At 42.0% G+C, this 22,085-nt stretch overlaps 1 protein-coding gene across 1 annotated transcript in view; it reads left to right on the forward strand.

Moving 5' to 3' along the window:
• Positions 1 to 1,190: 1,190 nt before the first annotated feature.
• The window catches only part of LOC142970364 (guanine nucleotide-binding protein G(s) subunit alpha-like), a 21,023-nt gene continuing 128 nt past the window's right edge, over positions 1,191 to 22,085 (forward strand). Inside the window, exons 1-13 of the mRNA XM_076110547.1 lie at positions 1,191 to 2,425; positions 2,566 to 2,761; positions 4,277 to 4,349; positions 7,008 to 7,062; positions 7,353 to 7,472; positions 9,988 to 10,085; positions 17,992 to 18,046; positions 18,708 to 18,781; positions 19,023 to 19,081; positions 19,265 to 19,385; positions 20,192 to 20,322; positions 20,541 to 20,608; positions 21,165 to 22,085. The exon at positions 21,165 to 22,085 is cut by the window's right edge and continues 128 nt beyond it. Of these exons, the coding sequence (XP_075966662.1) occupies positions 2,623 to 2,761; positions 4,277 to 4,349; positions 7,008 to 7,062; positions 7,353 to 7,472; positions 9,988 to 10,085; positions 17,992 to 18,046; positions 18,708 to 18,781; positions 19,023 to 19,081; positions 19,265 to 19,385; positions 20,192 to 20,322; positions 20,541 to 20,608; positions 21,165 to 21,311 (1,140 nt within the window). The 5' untranslated portion in view covers positions 1,191 to 2,425; positions 2,566 to 2,622 and the 3' untranslated portion in view covers positions 21,312 to 22,085. The remainder of the gene's footprint in view (positions 2,426 to 2,565; positions 2,762 to 4,276; positions 4,350 to 7,007; positions 7,063 to 7,352; positions 7,473 to 9,987; positions 10,086 to 17,991; positions 18,047 to 18,707; positions 18,782 to 19,022; positions 19,082 to 19,264; positions 19,386 to 20,191; positions 20,323 to 20,540; positions 20,609 to 21,164) is intronic.

Here is a 22,085-nt window from a genome sequence, read left to right on the forward strand (position 1 = left end):
ATTGTATGATAAAACTGATCGATGGTGCACAATTTATCCGTACATTAAGTTCTTGTGTTGAGGAATGCTCCATTTTATTACTCTTCAGGAAGCAGATCATTTGAATAAAGACTTTAATGTAACCCTCTGCAGATTTTTGAGGGGAAATGTCTTTTGGTGGAACCAACAACTCAGTCATCGGAAACATTGCGAGGGACCCCAAATAGATACTGTGATTTTGTAAGAAGTCACAAGCCAAAAAGTTTGTAAACCACTGGCTTCATTTTGAACAATGTATTTATGATCGTATCATTGTATTTATATGAAATCTGAAATTTGTAAAATTTGTAAAAAAATTAAAAGTAACTGTAGCTGGTAAATTGCAGTACAAAGTGCATTATTTAATAGATATACAAATGTATTTGGTCTCTTTTCACCATTTCTTTAACTGAAATAGATGATCAGTGTACTTCTTCCACCACTGTCAGGAAGTCCCTGAATGAATCCCACAATTTCTCTGGAAAAAAAGGCGTTTATCAATTGTAAAACATGTGTAGGCTTAAGTGTTATTTTTTCTTAGAAATCAAGCTGTATATTGATTTCCACTATAGAACAGTTAGAATTTGGTGTTTTCATTCTAACACAGAGAAACTCTGTATTTTGTATATATGTTGTGATAACATTTTAGAGTCCTGCGTAGTCAGACAGGCATATAACAGCTACTGCAGCCCTACATCCGCAGCAGGTCTCTGAGGTTCTCTGATTGGGGTTTGTTGATTGTTCTTCGCATCAGACTCAAGACAAAATGAGAATGTGCTTTTGCAGTAATAGCTCCTAGACTTTGGAACTATTGGACTTAAGATTCATAGAAACTGTGGAGACTTTTAAAAAACAGCTCATGACTCATTTGCTTAAACCTTGATTTCTACAAATGTTTTGTGTTACTATACTATTTGTTTTAGCTTGATGTCTGCATTTCAAGTTATTTTGTAATTTCTTGTGAAGCACTTGTGACGTCTGCTCCTCAAAGGTACGATACAAATAAACATTATTATCATTGTTATTGCTATTACAATTATTAGTAGTAGTAGTATAAGCATTAGTACTAATATCATCTTGGGCATGAAGCGTCCATGGGGGCTTTATTTTTTAAAGTTTCCACCGGAAGTTCAATTCTCGTCACGCGGAGCTTGACCACAGTTCTTCGTTCCCAGGGTTCCGTGAGAGCCGTTTGCCCCACCCCACCTCTTCAACGCTATCTATCTCAATGTACAATTCTCTGAGAAAAAAGGGGGTAAGAATAATTCAGAGTAACACCGCAAAGAAACGATTCTCATTTCCCCGACCGGCTCACCGGAGCAGACGCGGCCTCTCGGCGGTAAGACAAAACAAGACCAGTGAGTGAAAACACCGCGGTACGTTCATGTATCATGCACATGTAACCACAATCTACCGTACGGACTCACGGGGAGAGACTTGACAGCGGGCTGTACCTGCGCCAAACGGGGAAATAACGGAGGATTTTCTACGACTATCACCTGGATACCGCGTCACATTCAAGGACATCCAACTGCCAAAATAACTGCCTTTTGCTCGCGCGGACAAGCTTTTCCGATGTGAGGAGAAATACAAATTAACGTGACAGAGAGAAAGAGGACGGAGAAGCGGCCTTTTTCTCTGGGCTCTGGTCAAACCCTCCGCAAAAAAAGAAAAAGAAAAGCAAGCACCAGCATCTGTTGAAGGGGAGAGGAAATCATTTTGACATCGACTAAAAACAGGAGAGTATTGATAACGACTGCAACTCCCCTCCCCAAAAAACGAAAAAAGAAACGGTGTATAATGTGACGGTTGTAAGAAAGGAGCCCCGGTGAAGCTGGTGATTCACATGCCGTCTTTTTAAGAGGAATTACATTCATTTTTTAGTTGGGTTTGCAAACACCCCCCTAAAGAAATAATAACTGAATATATATTTAAAGAAGGGGGGAGGAAGAAAAGGGGTCGAGAAAAATCTAGTTGTAAGTGTAAATGAATTGAATGGCAGTGTGAGATATCTGCCGAAGATGGGCTCCGGAGGAGACGTCTGTTGAGAACATTAAACATAACGTGGAGAAAAAACAATAGTATGTGTTCTAAACCCGGTGTTTAAATAGAAAATAGACATTTAAGGGAACGGAAACACGTTCATTCATGTACATTGCAAGGCTGGCAATTCCACGTCCACTCTCTCGTATCAATGTTGATGACTTCATTGCGGATTTACAGTGAAAAACACAAGAATCGAGCGTCTGTGAGAGAGAGGGCGGCATCGGTGCTCTGCTCCTCTTCTTCTTCTTTTTTCTTTTTTTTTGGAGTGATCTCCTGTTGATAAATTGCCAGTAAATAGCCACATCCCTCCATCCATATTGTGCCAAAAGCCTGGTGGAGCCCACCGTCTACTACCTGACAGGTTTTTACATCTTGTGTCATCTGGCAACACAAATGTCACCTATTTTGAGCCAGGTGTTCCTCTGCTGAGCCAGTCCAGGAATTTAGGATTGATTTGACTTTTCTTCCGATCAACACCCTCCCTCCCTCGTTCCCTCACAGCCCCCCACACACATCCACCCTGCCTCCCCCTGAACCCATCACTGGGTTTTTGGGAAGATGGGCTGTCTTGGCAATAGTAAGACCGAAGACCAACGAAATGAGGAGAAGGCACAGAGGGAAGCCAACAAAAAGATAGAGAAGCAGCTCCAGAAGGACAAACAGATATACCGGGCGACTCACCGGCTACTGCTATTAGGTAGGTTTCTCTACAATTGTGTGTGTGTGTGTGTGTGTGTGTGTGTGTGTGTGTGTGTGTGTGTGTGTGTGTGTGTGTGCGCAAAACAATACCAGTGTTTTTTTTTTAACCTGTGGATATAAATGTAATAGCTCCCTTTTTTCAGATTGTACCTATGTTTAAAAAAAAAAAATCAATATATGATGCAATGACATGATGTCACTACAGCACCAGTGTCTTGACACAGGACAGTTGAAGAGTCGGCCTGTCTGCTGCTCTCACGGGTCGTTACGGAGCATGATTACAGAACATGTGACGGACAGAGGGACAGACAGGGGGACAGACAGACAGATGAAGGCAGCATGCTGAGGCTGGGGGGGCCACACCAACAGGCGTGTAGTGTGCATTCACCTTCAGTCGTTCGGCCTGTAGGCTCCACATTTGATGCCATGTTTCAGATTACGAGCTCACCTTTTTGCGTAATGCTCTTCACACCAGCCGCTCTGGAAATGTATATTCTAATCAGTCATTGAAAAAAAACTCGACGATTTATAATTTGACGAGGCTATTTCTGTCTTTATCGTCCAGGCCTCTACGTCCCGCCAAGCCTCTCGTAGTGCGGAGGGCAAATTAGGATCACTATGAGGATTACTAGCTTCCCTTAATAGGACTGTCCCGTTCATGCTAATCTGAAATCGATCCCAGATTTGTACACTTACACTCAGGCTCTAAGGTGAAGGCCTGTATCCTAGCTCCTTGTGTCCAGGTGAGGAGATGTTTTGGCCTGGCTTGTGTTATTGTCAGTTTGCTAGGACGCATGAAGGACCTCTTTTCTTTTCCTCATGAACATCTGTGAGCGTCCAACGTGTTTTATCATGCCACATTTATGGAGAATGACATCTTAAAAGTATTTATCAGGGCTCAATTACATCTTTGACAATATTCTAAGCTCTCGTCCACCAGTTAGACAGATTCTTCCCTGATGCTGAGAGCCCCGCTCACATCTGGAAGCAGTGGTGGAAGACATCCTCAGATCCTTTACTTCAGTAAAAGTACCAACACAACAGTGTAGAAGTCCTACACTCAACCTCCGACCTAAACAGAGTATCAGCTAATTGTACCTAACGTATGAAACGTGCTCATTGTACAGAAAATACATCACATTATGAGATTGTTAGCACTTATGCAACAATGCAGAAGTAGCATTTTACTGTTGTAGCTGGTCGATCTGCTAACAATGAATAGACCAATGAAACAAGGGGCTCCATCTACACACTGTCAAAATGTCTAAAGGTTTGGGACTACTGGTTTATCTTTAGCAGTGTGTTGTATTTATAATCTTATTTAAAATCCTAATCTGAAGAGTAACTAGTAGTAACCCACACAGATCCAGCATTCAATGACACAAGCTGTGAACCATCACCCACTAGTTTCATGGATCCCCATTCTGGATGTTTTAGTCTTTGCTCTTTTAAAGGAGTTTTTGTTTTAAACTCTTAATAAACACTTGTTTTTCTGTCCTCTTTCTGCTCTCAGGGGCCGGTGAATCTGGGAAAAGCACGATAGTCAAACAAATGCGAATACTGCACGTTAATGGCTTCAATGCAGAGTAAGTGTTGGTCACCCTAATCTCACACACCTTCAGCACACTCCATCACTAAACCACCACAGACATGTTTTTAGCGATTTTATTTACAGACTGTACTTACAGGATCGGATATGAAAATATGTGTTGACCAAATACCTTGTTGATGTGTTTTTGTGGAGGACTACTGGTGCTTCTACAAGATATGACATGCAAGGACTGAGCTTTAGTGATGTTAGTGGCATGCAGGTCTGCTTCAGTCAGCATGAGTTGGTCAGTTTGAAACTTTATTGTGAAAAAACGACAGTGAAGACAAACAACAGGAAAGAGCATGGCTTTTTAAAGACATACTGTTATACAACGTTGGATAAAAAATGTAAATTTTAAATATTTCTCACAGTAAATTAAATATCTCTGGGGTTTTGGATTGTTGGTCAGATAACACAAGACTTTTTGATAAAGTTGTTTTGAACTTTTTTCCCCACAATTCTTTGACATTTCATAGACTAAATAATTGATTTATCAATCGAGATTAATAGGAAATAACACTATAACAATGATCCAATCCGAGACAATATTGTTTCCAATCTTCATGACATCCTTAACGACACATTCACACAGCCAGCTCTGACACTCACCACTAACAATACCCACGTATTACTAATCTCACCTTTCTTCTAGCTTAAATATTATAATGTAGCTTTCCTTTTGAATCTTTTTCCTATTATTTTCTAATGTGACATTGAAATATAATTGTACTGATTATTAGAAAGAAACCTTAAAGGGATCTTAATCAACTGAAACTGATCACCCGGCTGGTAAACAAATATTTTGGAGTAAATAGAAACGGTAGCGTGACACGAGCAGAATGCGTTATCATGGAAACATTGCCCCGGGTGCTTTCAAGCCACCCTGCCTTGTGGATTTCCTGAAAGTCAATCCCAAGTTGACGCAATGGAAACAATAGCGACATTTTTCTATTCTGGATCATCTGATTCCTAGAAAGGTTTTTTTGGGGGGCAGGGAGCATCATCATGCGCTTATTTTTGGGTCACGTCGAACAGTTGCTGCTCACAGACCCAGACGCTCTGGTGTCCACAGTCCCGTTTAGCTCCGGGGGGGGATTGTGGCTCTCTTTGGGGCCCGGAAGGTCCACATTTAAGAATCTGGAATCTGTGTGTTTTTGACGACTATTATCAGTTCAACAAGTGTTTCCTTTATCTTATAATCCTTACAGCTCGTATTCTTCTCACTTTTAGTGTTAGCGTCCATGTGACGGAGCTTCTCTCTCTAATGTCTGGTTTCTTTTTGTGTAAGTTGACTTTGAAGCTCGGTGAAGTGAGTGAATATCTGTAACCTTTCGGTCATCATGATTAAGTTTAAAATATCTTCTGAGAGCACCAAAAGATTGATATTGAGGTATCGGGTTCTAAAAATCATGTCTGTATCACCCAATAATAATAATAATAATAGACAATTCAAAATGCTCACTAACAAACAGAGAATTGTCTCGAGGAAATATGAACACCGTCTCCAGGCTGAAACTTTGTTGTCTTCACAACATCTATCGTCAGGGTTTTGATTACAGAATACATTCATCCATGCTTTTAATTTGAAATCCTCCTGCTCAAATGTACTGCACACAGTGCACTTGAACATAACAAACGTGTGTTTCGCTGTGCTTGGTGTTGCTCTGGTATACTGGGATGTTTTGCTGTGCTTGGTGTTGCTCTGGTATACTGGGATGTTTTGCTGTGCTTGGTGTTGCTCTGGTATACTGGGATGTTTTGCTGTGCTTGGTGTTGCTCTGGTATACTGGGATGTTTTGCTGTGCTTGGTGTTGCTCTGGTATACTGGGATGTTTTGCTGTGCTTGGTGTTGCTCTGGTATACTGGGATGTTTTGCTGTGCTTGGTGTTGCTCTGGTATACTGGGATGTTTTGCTGTGCTTGGTGTTGCTCTGGTATACTGGGATGTTTTGCTGTGGGTCATGCAGTAGAAATCCCTCCATTCAGGTACCTGGTTGTGTAAGCAGCTCGTTGTTTCATTTGGGGAATTTCAGCACCAAATCCCACCTTCAATTGTCAAGCTCGCCTTTTGTCTGGTTTCTGAAAAGACATGTCTGACGTTAGGTTACATACATTTAAGTGCCAAGCTGTGTGTGTTTGTTTGTATTGGATTTAGAGAAACACCCTAAAATGTACAGTAAAAGTCTGTGTTACTTTCTTAGTCCTGCTGTTAGTATCAGCAAGTATACATTCAGGAGTTGCACTTGGTCAGCAAATTAAAGGTATCTGTGCAGCTGGAGCCGCCATATTACTGACGTCTGATATAATTCACCTCTAGTTTTTGTTACACAGCAAATTCCAACCAAAAGCTTCTGGCTCTACGACAGAAGAAACAAAACATTATTTATCTTATCTTGGAATAATCGAGCTGTTTTATTTTTTTTGTCATGTATTTTATCCATGTTTGCTTTTACAGCTGATATATTTCCGGCTTGTTGAGGATTATTTTCTCCAGTTCCCTGTGGAGACTTTGGAAATAATCACGTTTTTATTAACATTTAAGCAAAGTGATGGTCTATATCCACCGTTAACCTTCCTGACTCCAGGTGATAACTCTGTATTCTTGTAAATTATGCTTTTGTGTACAAAAAATAACACTTATTTGTTCTTCACAGGGAGAAAAAGCAGAAAATTCACGATATTAAAAACAACATTAAAGAAGCTATAGAGGTAAGAGATTGATCTTTTGACCCATTTAAAAACATGACTTATAGCACTTTTCCTTCTGTGTTTCGGAGCAAATTCAGAGATTTTCACATTTTTATGGCTTAATAAGGAAGTGATGAAGCCGAGCGTCCTCAAAGTCACGATGGATTATTATAAATGAACTCAACTGATTTTCTGAATGCTTTTAAAGTCTAGATTAATGAACTTCAGACTATGCTTAACCTTCAAAATGAACACGCAGCATATTGAAATGAAACTCTTTATATTTTATGAATTTTGTTCCCTCCATCCAGACGATTGTGGCTGCCATGACTTCACTCACACCGCCATGCCAGATAGCCTGTCCTGCAAACCGATGCCGTATCGATTATGTCCTCAACCAAGTCATCCAGAAGGACTTTGAGTTTCCTTCAGTAAGTTGCACTTTACCTCCGACTCTCTGACTTCTGCACTATTTATTTTTTTTTTTTCCCTTCTATCATTTCTAAGTCCCATTTCATGCTAATAACCTCTTTCTAACGTCATCTGGAGGTCGATGTTGTATCATCGAGGTAATGCATCTTATTACCAGAGGCAGTATATAGAAACGTTTTGGTTTGGAACCTCCCATGCAGCCGTTATACGTCTCCATAAGTCCACCGGGTGTGTTCGCGCAGGGATTCAGCAATCAGCAGGTGTGCTTCCCGCCTGGGAGGCTGTCGATTGAATGAGCCTCTCACCTGAGAGATCCGCTCAGCCCATTAACACTAATTGTGTGTAATAACCCTCGATGTGTGTCGAGGGACCCGTCCTCCAGCAACACAGAGGCTCAGAGGGATCCAAAGGGAAGACTTTTGAATATATGTCATATTCTGCATTTGGAAATTGTGATGAATCAATAATGAAAATTGATTTTTATTTCAAATTAAAATATTAATAAATTAACACAACCAGCAGGTTCCGAATCCTAATAAATCAAACTCATTTTACATTCAAATTAAGTTGAAATGTTTTTCAAAAATCTCTTTTCTTATTTATGTATTTAGATAGATGGATACTTTATTCATCCCGCATGGGGAAATTTGTTCGCTACAGCAGCAAAGATATATTTAAGCAATCAAAGTAGCAGAGTAAAAAAATATATAATTAAGTATAAAAATGCACATTATATACAATAACAATAACGAAGCTTTACTGGGAAATGTGTGTAAAATCTATGATATGATGGCACAAAGGAAGTGCGTTTGCAGATTTACCAGTTTCACAAATTAAAACTAGTGACATGTTGCTTTAAGTTATCAGTGGAGCAAACATTTAGAGAATAGATGTGAAGAAGAAGAACTCCGTGTTGAAACGGGCCGTTTCCACAGAGTGGATCCGTTTCCAGCAGCAGGGAGGGTATTTGTGTGTAAGCAAAAGGAAGTCTCCTGACATTGTCTCCGTTACTGAGGTGTTCATGTGGGGTTGTGGAGGGTTAGAGCAGCTGTTACAGCTGTTAGTTTAGATGTTGAGTTCAGCACACTGACGGCTGGTTACCTAAACTAAAGCATCGGTTCCCAGAAGCAAAAGGTTTGGCTTCTCCATTCGGCCCGTTGAAGTGAATAGGTGGTTGTTCAGGAAAGAGAATACAGTAGAGAACTATTTAATAGGCTCAGCCCGCTCCCTCTCTTCGGGCCTGAGGGCCTACTGGAAACCAGTTGGACTGGTTGACTCTGCCTTCAAGAAGAGAGGGAGAGAAAACAATCACACTGCCTGGATTCAATCTCCAAAGTCTTGATTTCCTTTTGAGCTTCGTTTCTAATCGGTAATCCTTTTTAGTTATTATTCACAACAACGACAAAAAAAGTTGATAAAGAAATGGTACCGAGGTTATTTGCTTAGACCGGCTGCTGCCGTGCCCACATCTCATTGTTGTTGCTCATTAAGAGCAGTTTTGTGGTGAGAAAAAAATTAATATCTGACAAACAACACTGCTGCTTTTAAACGGACCTCGTCTCATTTATCCACCTCAGTCGTCACATCTATTATTCGTCAGTGACATGTCGGCCACCGCAAAACCTGCCCACTCTCAGTCCCATCAAGTATTTTTTTTAGGGCTGTACGCAGTGTGACTCCGGGGCTCATAATGGCGTATCTGTGCTGTATGTGACCCGCTGTAGATGGTAGTGAGGAGATAGGCCCCTGTGTAGTGACAGCCGAGCCTTGTCTCCGTACAAAGCTCTCCGTTTCTTCATGAACTCGCTGAACTGTTCTGTTTCCTGCCTCCGGGCCGGAGCCCCACTCGTCTGCTGCTCCTCTCCTCTCCGGCCGTTAACTACAAACTAAGCCAGCGAGCACCACCGCCTCCCTCCATCTGTCCGTAAACGTTGTCACCCATCAAGGCTTTGACGGGAAATGATACCAACTCGCTCCTACATTACCATCCACCAATGTGTGAAGTCGGTCATTTGTTGTTTTAACACAATTTCTCTCCTCTTTTCTTTCCTCCTCTTTAAGGTTCCAACTAACAATCCTTTTCCTCATCAAATGATCTGCTCATTGTTTTCGTGATGAATCTTTTTCTCTATAAAATATCAGAAAACAGTGACGGATGCCTGTTTTAATTTTAACAGTACAAAAGACATAAATATTCAAATTGCTGTCATGTAAGACAAATAAAAGCACCAATTCTTGACATTTAAGCAGGAATTGTTTGGCCTTTTTGCGTTAAAAAAAATACGATTATTCATTTATCAAAGTAGTTGCTGATTCATTTTCGGTCGATCGACGATTAAACCCACAGGAAGAGTTTGCATCTTCTCCCTCGGGGCTGTCGGCGAGCAGCTTAGTTCATTCGCAAACATTGTCAAAATAAACAACCTGCATTTTCTTTCCAACAATTCACCCGACATCGAGCCAAGTGTTTCATTAGTTTCTGTTGATCCAGACCTCTCTTTTCTTTCTCTCCAGGAGTTTTATGACCATGCAAAGATCCTCTGGCAGGACGAGGGTGTGCGGACCTGCTGGGAAAGGTCCAACGAATATCAACTAATAGACTGCGCGCAATAGTAAGCCCCCTTTCCTTTACCTTCCACCTTCATACATACACTTGCATTCAAACATACATATACATCTAAATGGAGGCCGGCGGTAAGACAGACTTCCATGAAATACACCAGGTCTACATTTCAAAATGTCCAATACTTTGGCTTGTCAGCTGCAGTTTGTGTTAAGTGCTAATTAGAAAATGTTAGCTTGCTAACATGCTAAGCTAAGATGCTTAACATGGTAGATGGCAATCTAAACATCACCACGTTAGAGTTGACATTGTGTGCATGTTGTCATGCTTATGTTAGCATCTAGCTAAAAGCACCACTGTGTCCAAGAACAGCGACTCGGAGACTGCAGACTCTATAGTGTGTTGGACTTAAGTGAAGGTCTAAAAGTCCTGCATTCAAACTCCTCCTTAAGTGAAAGAACATGAATATTACCAGCAGAATGTACTTAAAATATTGAAAGTAAAAAAGTGCTTATTCTGTAGAAAAAAGTCCCCTGTGAGACATATTCAATACTGATGTATCAATTTGGAAGTAACAGTAAACTGTCATAGCTGGACGAGCTCGTTTTAACTACTCTATGTAAAGGTTTAGTCCAGTTGTTCCCAACCTAGGGGCCCGGACCCTCCGAAGCGTCACAAGATCAATCTGGGTGGTCGTGAGATGATTAACGAGGGTGGGGGAAAGAGGACATACAAATAAATGTAGTGGAATCGAATTTGAATACTTCTCTCAAAAATATAGTGGAGTTGTAGTAAAAAGTAGAAGGAAAAAAAGAAGTGCTCAGGTAAAGAACGAGTACCTGCATGTCTGCCTGTGTCCTCGTCACTGAAGACGCATGCATGACATGTGTTTTGTCGCTTAAGTGTGTGGTACTGTATGTTTTTGTCCCTGGAGGCTCTCAGCAAAATGATCCCGACAAAACCCTCCTATCTTCCTTTGAAATGTGATGTGTGGACAGAGAGCGGTGCAAGCTAACGCAGAGACAGAACCATTTGAAAAGAAAAACACTTATAGAGACCGATTGAAATAGAAAGAGGGCTTCCCTGCTTTGCAGGATCTCTCCTCTCCTCTTCCTCTCCTCTCCTCTCCTCTCTCCCACACCCAGCAGCCCCAGTGTTATGGATCAGATGCTGTGCTGGGTGGCCAGACCGGAAGTGCTCCCCTCCCCCCTCTGTGTGCTTATGTAAACGGAGAAGCAGAGAAAGAGAGAGGGGAGAGCTATTTTTAACCTGGGCAGGCTGCAGAAGGAGAAAGAATGAGCGAGTGTTTGGAGAGACAACTTCAGCATTATTGATGAAGGTTGTTAGCATGAAATGGAAATGTCAACCTTGGATCAGTGCGGGGAAAAAGTCAGGACCACAACAACAACACAACACAAATGATATCATCTGATTCATGTCCTGATAAAAATAGAAAAAGGGAAGAAGAAGTTGACGCGGCAGTGATGCTTAGGTGCCTCTGAAGTCACTGAAGCTTCCCAGACTGAGTTTCTGCTTTCTGAGTCACGCTCCTATATGATGTGTTTTTGATGTTTTTTTTAACACTTTGTGTGGTCACACACTTTGTTAGCAAGGATGTTGTCAGCCTTGCTAACATGTGGACGTTCAACTGTAGTCCATTCACATATAAAGTCCAAACAATGTGACTGTGTCCCCTAACAGGACGGAGGTTTCTGTTGCTTCATCCATACTGAGATCATAGCTGTACAGTCATGAGAGTGGTGATAGAAGCCTTCTGTTTGCCTTCTGAACTCTAAACTCTATTGCCCAACCCTACTGTTGATCAATCATAAAGACTTTTATGAAGCAGAATTTGCTGCTTTTCTCTAGTTTTGTTTGGACCCAAAACCCCAAATGCATACAAGTAAATACAACAGAACTATTTATCAATTTATATTGTTTCGTTGTGCGAGTAGCTGAGTGTTGGAGATATCGGCCATCGAGATGTCTGTCTTCTCTCGAATAAAATGGAACTAGATGGCACTCAAAAATACATTTGGATGAAAACTCAACGGCGATGTCTCTTCTCAGAAATCATGACCTAGTTACTTCAGATAATCCACAGACCTGGTTGTGTTTCACAGCAACGATTGTCTGTCTACCGAACTACAATCGCAGAAGGAAGTGTGCATCTACTCATGGACGAGAGACTCGTAGTGTAAACCATCTCGATTGATGAATAGCTCTACGGGCATGGGCGTCCAGTGATGGTGCCTAATTAGTGACAGACAGGTGGAGGTATGGAAGGGAATTTGTCACTTAATTAACGCATGTAAGTGCTATTTCTCGCATTATAGAGCCTTCACGTGACTGGTAAAGCTGCTCCATCAATCTGGTGCACCTATAGAGATAAATGAAGAGGCTAGATCTAAGGAGAATGTTGCGCTCTAGTAAACAATTTGACACGGCAAAAAAGTCGCACCCACAATGCATGGTGAACGAGACGGGGCCCGCGTTTCCATCGCTTTCCTAACTTTAGAAAGTTACGTAGTTGGTAAGTTAGTTTGTTGGTTCGTTAGTTAGACCTTGCACCAAGTTTTGATCAAAGACTTCAAACCAACCTTATCACAATGAGTAGATATATATATGAAGGAAGGTAGAACTGTCCCTCACCAGGTGAGATCAGAGGATGGTGTGTCTTGTGAAACAGGAGAGGAGGAACGTGACGGACCGTCCCGTACATTCAATGTGTCGCCTGGCTGTGATACCAGCCGCTGTTTGTTATCCGTCCATTCTCTGAAATCTTCTCCCGCCGATAATATACCGTCATGTGGCGGAGTCCCCCCCATTTACCTCTCTGTCTCTCTCTGTCTCTCTCTCTGTCTCTCTCTGTCTCTCTCTCTGTCTCTCTCTCTGTCTCTCTGTGTGTGTGTGATGTGTTGTTTCTGCAGGGACAGAGAAAGGCTTGGATTTAGTCTGTGACTCATCGCGAGGATGTAGGGAGGAGGGGGGGGGGGGGGGACGGGTATAGAGATGGGCCAAGAAAACCTGAATATTTAGTATTTTTGGTGGGGGGGGGGGGGGTTGTAGTGTCTATATTTAGTGTGGTGTGAATGTGTTTAAGCAGCAGATGTTAAACTGTGATGTGAGGGTCTGGTGCACTTCAGAAGTGTTGAAACAGGCCAGTGTTCCAGTATAGCTCAACACTTCTTCTTTTCATTTTGTTTTTACACCTTTCTTTTCTTTGGTCTTGTGTAATTTGTCAATTTGTGTGTGTACTTTTTTGCTTAATTTCTTTATCATCATACATCCTTCTCTTACTTTTAGTCTTTGTTGTTTTATTCAGTTTTCCTTCCAACATGTCTCTCAGTCCTGTTCTTCATTTGTCTTTTTTCTTTCTTTCATGTTCTTCCCTTATTTTCTGTCTTGTTTCCGAACCTGTTCTTTCTTTTAGTTTCTCATCTGTTTGTTGTGTTGTTTCCTTCTTTCTCCCTCTTTTTGTGTTTCTCTTTCATATGTTCGTCTTTCTTTCTGACTTTTCTTTCGTTAAGTATAGTTCTCACTTTTTCTTTGTTTTTTCCCTTTCTTTTCTTAACTTCTTTAATTTGTTCTTTGTTCCTTTTTTCTTTCTTGTACTTCTTCTCTCTCTCTCTCTGTCTGTCTCTTTGTCTCTCTCTCTCTGTGTGTCTCTGTCTGTGTCTTTGTTGCTCGCTCTGTTTCTCTCCCGCTCTTCTATCATTCTTTCTTTCCCTTTTTTCTCTCCTACCCGTCATTCTTTCTTTCCTCTCCTCTCTCCCTCTTTCTGGCCTCTCTCCAGTCTCACAAGATTTGGAGCCGATTGTCTATTTATAGCGCCTGTGGTTCTGTCGCCATGACAACCAAGCTGTTGGCCAGGGCGGCAGGGATCTATTTTTGGAGCAGCTCTGTAATGTCAGACACAGCCTCCTCTCTCTCGCTCTCTCGCTCTCTGTCTCTTTCTACTTCTTCTTTCCTCTCTCTCTCTCTCTCTCTCTCTCTCTCTCTCTCTCTCTCTCTCTCTCTCTCTCTCTCTCTCTCTCTCTCTCTCTCTCTCTCTCTCTCTCTCTCTCTCTCTCTGGATGTGTGTGTGATGAGGGATCGGCCGGTGAAGCCTTTGGTTCGGTCGGCTCTCAGTGTGAAGCATTAACGTACAGAGAAACAGTAAAGCTTCTGAATCTTTCCCCGTTCAGGAAGAGCAGAGTCCATTCTCTGACTTTTGTGACTTTGGTGTTCGGAGGCTTGTGGAGCTTCAGTCTTTCTGTCTTTCAGTTGTGCAGAGTCTGATCTCAGTGTCCTGAAAGAACTGATTCAAATGTGTTTGCAGTGCTTAAAACTGAAATGTGCTTTGAATTTCCAAGATGTGTAATTTAGCGTGAACAGTTCATGACAATAATAAGTTAGATGAACTTCTTAATGAGAAGGATTTAGTCAAAGCTGCTCGTTTTAGGACATTTTGTTTCTTTTTCTCTGTTTTGTTACTTAAAGTTTAAACAAGGGTTATATGAAATAAATGTATTATTCTAACTCCATATTAAGTATACATATAAATAAATAGAAGTGACATTTGTACTAAACTATTTTTAGTTTATTGGTGACTCATCACAGATATATCTGAGGGTCTATATTTTAACCCTCCTACCTGTTGCTAAGTTTTACATAACATTAAACAATTGCACATTTTATTTTCAGTTTGACAGAAGTGTTACGTTTGTTTTCTTCGTTAATGAACGAGCCTTAGCTTGAGATGATTATGCCATTTTATGTTATTTAAATGCACATGAATTGAATATGAAAATAAGTTGCTCTTTGAACGTTTTAAAAATCTGGGAGACATCAATGTAATTTGGCAGCTGTGGAAAGAAGCACTTTTTAGGGACGTTTTTGTTTAGGCCAGCTTGTGCGTGTGTGCGCCACTCAGATTGCTCAGATGCAGGGCAAAAGTCCCCAGATGTTTTATGTTCGTATCATAATAAACCCTGTCAAAAAATGCCCAAAACATTTGGTATGTTCACACAAGGTGAATATTCAATTATTAAATCAGTAGCTTCAAACACTGCTCTTAAACCTGCTTATCTTCTTCATGAAGCTAATAATTCAACCGGTGTATTTGTTGTGAATTTTACTAACGATTTATTTAAAAAGTGTCCAGGGTCATCTAAAGCAATAAAACATAAAAAAATATAAGATAATACATATTTAAGTACATAGATAATGTGTTGATTTTAGTCTGTCCTACATTGTTGGACCTGCTATCGGCGAAAGTGAAAAGCAGGCTAAAAAGAATAGACCTTGATCCTTTCTTGTAAACACTGGGGTTATTTTCACTCACCAGACAAGAGTCCTGTGTGTGTGTGTGTGTGTGTATCCAGAGTTTAACTCGGCCCGTCTGCTACCCCAGAATAACCCTGACAGGTTATTCATAACACCGCAGACCTCTCCGTTACTGGGGCAGCCACTATAATTTCCTTCAATTTACTAGGCGCGGTTATTACTGGCGCTATACTCCTATTAATAGGGAGAACTGCTAAAAACTGAGCGGTATGTTTGTCCTGGGCATGTCACCGCCTCACACCACAGCTGTAGACAAACACCAGTTTGGCCTCCGCAGACGGCAGCCATGTTAAGTCTGTCAGCTTTTAAGATTTTGTTACATCCAGGTTATTTATGTGTTGTGGGAGCTCGGCGCGGAGGATGTCGGAGGCGGGTGAAGTTGTTAGGGTCCGAGGAACGAGCTGAATAGTTGTCCACCGAGGACTCCAGGTGTGCCGGGAACAGCTGAGCCACTCGGCCCCTGCAGAGAGCCGATGGTGTGTGTGTGTGTGAGTGTGAGCGTGCATTTGTGCGGAAATATGCACGTGGGCGTCTCTTTGTTTCCCAAACTTTCTGTCCTCTTTCAGTCTCGCACCGATGCTCTCTTCTCCCCGACTCGGTGTCTTTTTTCTTTTCCTTTCGTCTGTGCGTCCCTCCGTCCGTCCAGTGCTGTAGCTTCCACAGACCCCCCCCCCCCCCCCTGTTCCTCTCAGTGTTACCTGCAGCCCTCCTGTCACATTTCACCCCTGCCTGCCACATTCCTAGTTATCTCAGAGGGGGTTGCATACCTTCGGCCTGAGAGGCAGCTCCTAGCAAGCGTCTTGCCTTTGCCGGGCAGACGATCAGTCAAAGCAGACGGCATTGCAGGAAACCCTTTAAAAAATGAAGCAATTTATTGCTTGCAACTCCGATTGCTGCTGTTTGCATATATCTACTCTGTTGTGACCCTTTACATGTTTTATTTGAATCATTTTTAGAGGCCTGACTATGTTTGATATTCACAAAGGCAAATACAAATAAACTGTGTTTTGCAAAAACACGTTTTTCTTTTCTGCTTTCCCTTCACTTTAATTGTGTTGCAATAATAGTACTGCTGTGTTTCATCGCGCACTGGTTGTTTTAATACGTGGTTCTTAAATTAACCAATCAGAAAAGTGAATCGTTAAATAGGTAAAGAAAGTAAATACATTTTGAAAACATATTTTTACCGCCTAATCCACCATGATTTTAACGTTCTATGTCTGAATGCTGTATTTTGCCAATGTGTTAAATTGTTTTATTGTATTTTGTGGCTTCATATGGCAAAAGTCGGGGACCTGTGATCACACACGAGCAAACTTAAGTCAGGCTCTTTGCAGGCGCTTTACTCTGTAGATGTTTAAACATGTGTAAACAGGAGACGATCGGAGATCGGAGGATTCTGGCGACGTAAATGCAGCGACTGGTATTAACTCTGTGAGACCTCTTCATGAATGCCTCGTGAGTGCTTCTGCAGAGGATTCTTTCTCTGCTGACGTGTTGTTGCTTCGCCCTTCAGAGGATTGTTGTGGGAAAACCAGCAGCACCAGTGTCCCATCCATGCAGGCTCGTGGGACACGTATGATAGTTGCCGCTTAAGATAATTACCAAATTGTGGCCTCGGTTCATCCCACTCTTTCTTTCCACCGTGTCCATCCTCCCGCATAATGTTTCGTCTGTGCATCTGAGAGTTCAGTCGGGACAACAAGGACATTTAAAACTCTGTCTCAGTTCTCACACGTTGTACATGAGGAGGGATGTTTAGTCAGTTGGATTAACACAGACTATTTAAACTTCAGCCCGGGATGCATGAGAGGAACGTTGTTGTGTTTCCTTGAGGGACGCTCATGTAAAAGTATCTTTCTTTGATACAGTCATCATGAAAGCATCAGGGCAGCTCACATACACACACACACACACACCTTGAAAAGCGGCAGTTATGTAGGCCAGTTCATCGGAACAATTAGCATTCATTTAGGTAGGCGCTGTGCAAAACCGTGCCACCGTAGGCCTGCATTCCCACCCACGCCTATACACATCGATGTACGCACGCACGCACGCACACACACACACACCTCTCCTCCTGTGCAAGTATTAGCTCCATTGACGAGGCTCCTCTGGTCTGACAGAGCAAACGTCTGCTGGTGACTCAGACTGATCTCACTGTGAATTCAAAGAAACACGCCCCCTGGTGGCCACTCAGCGACCGCCGTCCTCCATCTTTCTTTTGCTCGCACTAGTGTGTGTGTGTGTGTGTGTGTGTGTGTGTGTGTGTGTGTGTGTGTGTGTGTGTGTGTGTGTGTGTGTGTGTGTGTGTGTGTGTGTGTGTGTGTGTGTGTGTGTGTGTGTGTGTGTGTGTGTGTGTGTGTGTGTGTGTGTTAGGGGGCCATACTGTTCTCACTATGTACATCACCACAGCATAATAAGTTAGTCAGTATAATAGGATTTAGAAAATGGCCTCTGTGGATGCATCCACAACTGGTGAATGTATTGCAAAGATGCATTTGGCCAGTGGAAATATTGATATGTTTTACTGTGTTATTATGTATTATTGGTTTCTTTGTATTATTATGTGCCGGCAGCGCAGCAGCTGAGATCTAACCGGCTGTATTTTTCTGTTCATGTTGCAGTTTCTTGGATAGGATCGATATGGTGAGACAGAATGACTACACGCCCACTGATCAGGTGAGATGTTCAACACACAAACACTTGCAGCGTCATGTTAAAGCGCTCTCCGCCTGCATCCGTGCTCTGTAGTGCCAAAACAGTCAATTCATCATTCAGCTGATTGATTCATTGTTTAATTCGTTCATCAGGAAAGATAAATGCCAAACAAAGGCCTTTTTCACATGAGACATTGATGTGACATGTCACAGCATGAAGAGCACAGATGTATAAAATACAGTTAATGATGGCTGGGCTCTGTTTAGCTGCTTCAGTTTCATTTTCCCAATATTGTGCCTGCTGATTTATGGGTTTACTGGGACAGGTATTGATAATCTGAAAATGTCCTATTGACTGTATCCTAACTCACTACGTCGGTCACTCACTCACTACTTCTATAACAGACACTATAGTTTACTTTATGGTGAGAAGGTAATCAAGATTTTGAACCGTCTATAAGTTGACTAGTTTTATTTCATCTATAAGTCAAAAGAGTACTTGTTGTCCATGACTTTATTTCCTCTTCTTCTGTTACAGTCTCATCTTAAACCTTGTTATCCCCTCTTTTACAATCTTACGTCCATCTTCCTGACATCTCTCTTCTACGTCGCCTATGTCTGTATCCTTTTCTATATTTATCTCACACTGTCTAACACTGTCCTGTTCTGTCTCTGTTCTTCAGGACCTGTTGAGATGCAGAGTGCTGACATCTGGGATCTTTGAGACGCGATTTCAAATAGACAAAGTCAATTTCCAGTGAGTTACCACAAAGTGTATTTATCTCATTGTCTGGTGAGAAAGTGAAGATGTGTATCCAAAAGCAATTCTAATTGTGATTGAAATAATAAACCTCACGAATAAATGTGTTTTTCCTCAAATGTTTTACTTTTCTTTGATTGAGACGGTCTTGTTTCTCATCACTATACACTGTTGTCATGTGACATATTTCACTTTCTTTACAATGCAAGCTAAACTTTAAACTTCCTCCGTCTCACAGTATGTTCGATGTCGGAGGTCAGAGGGATGAACGTCGAAAATGGATCCAGTGTTTTAACGGTACGGTTTTTGCAGCTTGGACTGCTTTTGATGAAACTATTTAAGAAATACAGAAAGATGATCATTGACTGTGTGCAGTGTTGGATAGTTTAACTCATCCTTTGTGTGTTGATCGTAGCCTATAATGTTTTGGTGTGTGTGTGTGTGTGTGTGTGTGTGTGTGTGTGTGTGTGAGAGACACAGATGTGACAGCCATCATCTTTGTGGTGGCGAGTAGCAGCTACAACATGGTGATCAGAGAAGACAATCAGACCAACAGACTACAGGAAGCCCTCAACCTTTTCAAGAACATCTGGAACAACAGGTGAGAATCGTAGAAACTAATATTGTGATGGAGAAATAATCACTTTTGACGGACAGTTTGGGGGTTTTTTTTCGTGGTGGTTGATGTCAAGCGAGTGAGGAGTGTGTGGCATTCTCACACTGCATGTGATGAGCACAGTCTTCAGACACACTGCCACGGTTAAAATATTGTTCTGGGAATGTAATACCAGTACAGTATTTATTAGTTAAACTGTACAAAAGTAAAGTTATACTGTTAAATGCCTGTCAGCACAGTTTCTGCTGTCAGACACTCTGAGCGGTACTGTAGCACTTATTACTGATGCATAAAAAAAACACATTAAAAAACCCTCAATAAGAATATTAATTATGTTAAACCTGAATCACCTCTTATTGGTGTTAGAGGTGTCATGGGACGTGTGTTTTTGGCCATACCGTGCCTTTTTAACCTCATCTTTTTCTCTATTCTTCTTTTTAACCCATTTTAAATCTATATTGAACTAGAAAGCCAGTAGTTTTTCCGTAATTATGCTGACAAACGGACTGAAAACGTAGGTGGAAAGTACAGTTTACAAACAGGATGCACGTATGTACAGTGGGAGAAGACGCTGATTGGATACAGAGTCCTTCCTCTTCTTCTTCAAAGGCCTCTCAGGCCTTTTCAGCCCAGAAGTCCGGAGGGAAAATGATTCCCTTGTCCTTCAGCCAGAGCCTATTACAACATATTGCCACTGTAAAAGTGGGGACTCTCCAGCAACAGACCTGTAACGTTTTTTGGGGGTCCCAAAGGAATCTGGCCCTGACCCGAGTCTTCATTTCCCTCCGCAGGTGGCTGCGGACCATTTCGGTAATCCTCTTCCTGAACAAACAGGACCTGCTCGCTGAGAAGGTGTTGGCAGGGAAATCTAAAATTGAGGAGTATTTCCCGGAGTTTGCGCGCTACACTACGCCTGATGATGGTAAGAGGTCGACACCGATATAATAAATAATAACACACGTTTTTCCGTGGATATAACCGACACATTCAAATGGTTTGGTGTGGATGATGAGCCACGTTGCGTAGTAAGAATATGCTCAGGATTAAACAACACGTAGCTCTATCTTAACCAATAAGTATTAGATAATGGCTCAGGGCAAACATGACTTTATTGTGACCGGATTTGTGCCTCTTCAACAGCAATACCAGAGCCAGGTGAGGATCCCCGAGTCACGAGGGCAAAGTACTTCATTCGGGATGAGTTTCTGGTGTGTACAAAGCTCACGTTTTGAACATTTTCATAATTTATGTTTCTTATGTCTTATTTATAATTTTACCTGTTTGGTTCGCAGAACAGTGTAGGTGACGTGTTAACAGCTGATTTACAGGATGTGGTTCAGCTCCACTCCATCTCAGTCCTCTGTTTGACTGTTTAAAAAAAAAAAAGGATTTCCTCCTTAATTTGGTTATAGAATCAGTTAAGTTGAACTGGATGACTCCAAAAAAAAAAAAAAAAAATCAGAGTTGACAAGAGAAGATGTGAGGTTTACTGGTTTATGAGACATGTTGTTTCCCAGAAATCCATTTAAAACTCTTTATCAATATTTTCCATTGTACATGTATGCTGTCTTCCATCCACAGAGTCATTTTATCCAAATTTTACTGAATAATATGTGACATTTTTAAGCAAATCATTTTTTTGGGCAGTTGGACAGAAAGTCCAAAGTAAAAAGACTTCACAGTCACAAGCCGCGTTGTCCCAGCTCTTCGGTTCTCCTCGGCCGTGCCAACACTAACTTTTCTGTACTTGTGTGTCTTCCTCAGAGGATCAGTACAGCCAGCGGGGACGGACGGCATTACTGTTACCCCCACTTCACCTGCGCGGTTGACACAGAAAACATCCGCCGCGTCTTCAATGACTGTCGCGACATCATACAGAGGATGCACCTACGGCAGTACGAGCTCTTGTGATGGTCCGGCTTACTTATCCACCCCCCAACCTACTTATCCACCCCCCAACCTACTTATCCCCCCCCCCCCCCCCCCCTCTCCTCCTCCGCCCCCACGACCAGTTAGCCAATCACTCCCTCCACTTCCCCAACTTCACCAAACAGCCGAGCCCTCCCCTCCATCCTGATACAACTTCTCCCGGTTCAGAGAATCAGAACAGCGGAAAGACTTCTTCTTTTCTTTTTTTTAAAGGAAACACAGTTAAAGATGCACCAACATTTTCATCAACCATCAGCTAGGACTGACTGCTGTACTCGGCTACATTTTGACCCGGGAAAGAGGGTCGAGACTGGAATCCCTCAGTGCAGACTATCCCTCCTTTCAGCTCTATATCTCTCTCTCAGATATATCAACACACACACACACACTTTCAGGTACACACACACTACAGCCATTCAGAGCGCTTTGATAGGTTTTAATGTCTCATATCACACACACAGACCCTCTTAAAACTACGTCCTCCTGCTTTGAACAGTTGTTAGAGGCTGCATTTAATAATATATTCTGAGAGAGAGGAGTTTATCCACTGCGTGCTGAAGACGACAGAGGGGGAGGAGAAGAAGGGAACAATGGACACGGAGGGTTGCAAACTGATACCGAGGAGGGCTGTGAGCCTTTTTGTGTCCCGAACAGACGGACTAATTGACTAACGGCTGCCTGTGGACGTGAGCGTGACTCGATCATAAGACCGCGCGGCTCACATGACTTGCTCTTCAAGAAACCAATCGAGGAGGG

Source organism: Anarhichas minor, unplaced genomic scaffold (genome assembly GCF_050575085.1).
Source record: "Anarhichas minor isolate MPS153535 unplaced genomic scaffold, ASM5057508v1 ptg000043l, whole genome shotgun sequence".
Classification (NCBI taxonomy): domain Eukaryota; kingdom Metazoa; phylum Chordata; class Actinopteri; order Perciformes; family Anarhichadidae; genus Anarhichas; species Anarhichas minor.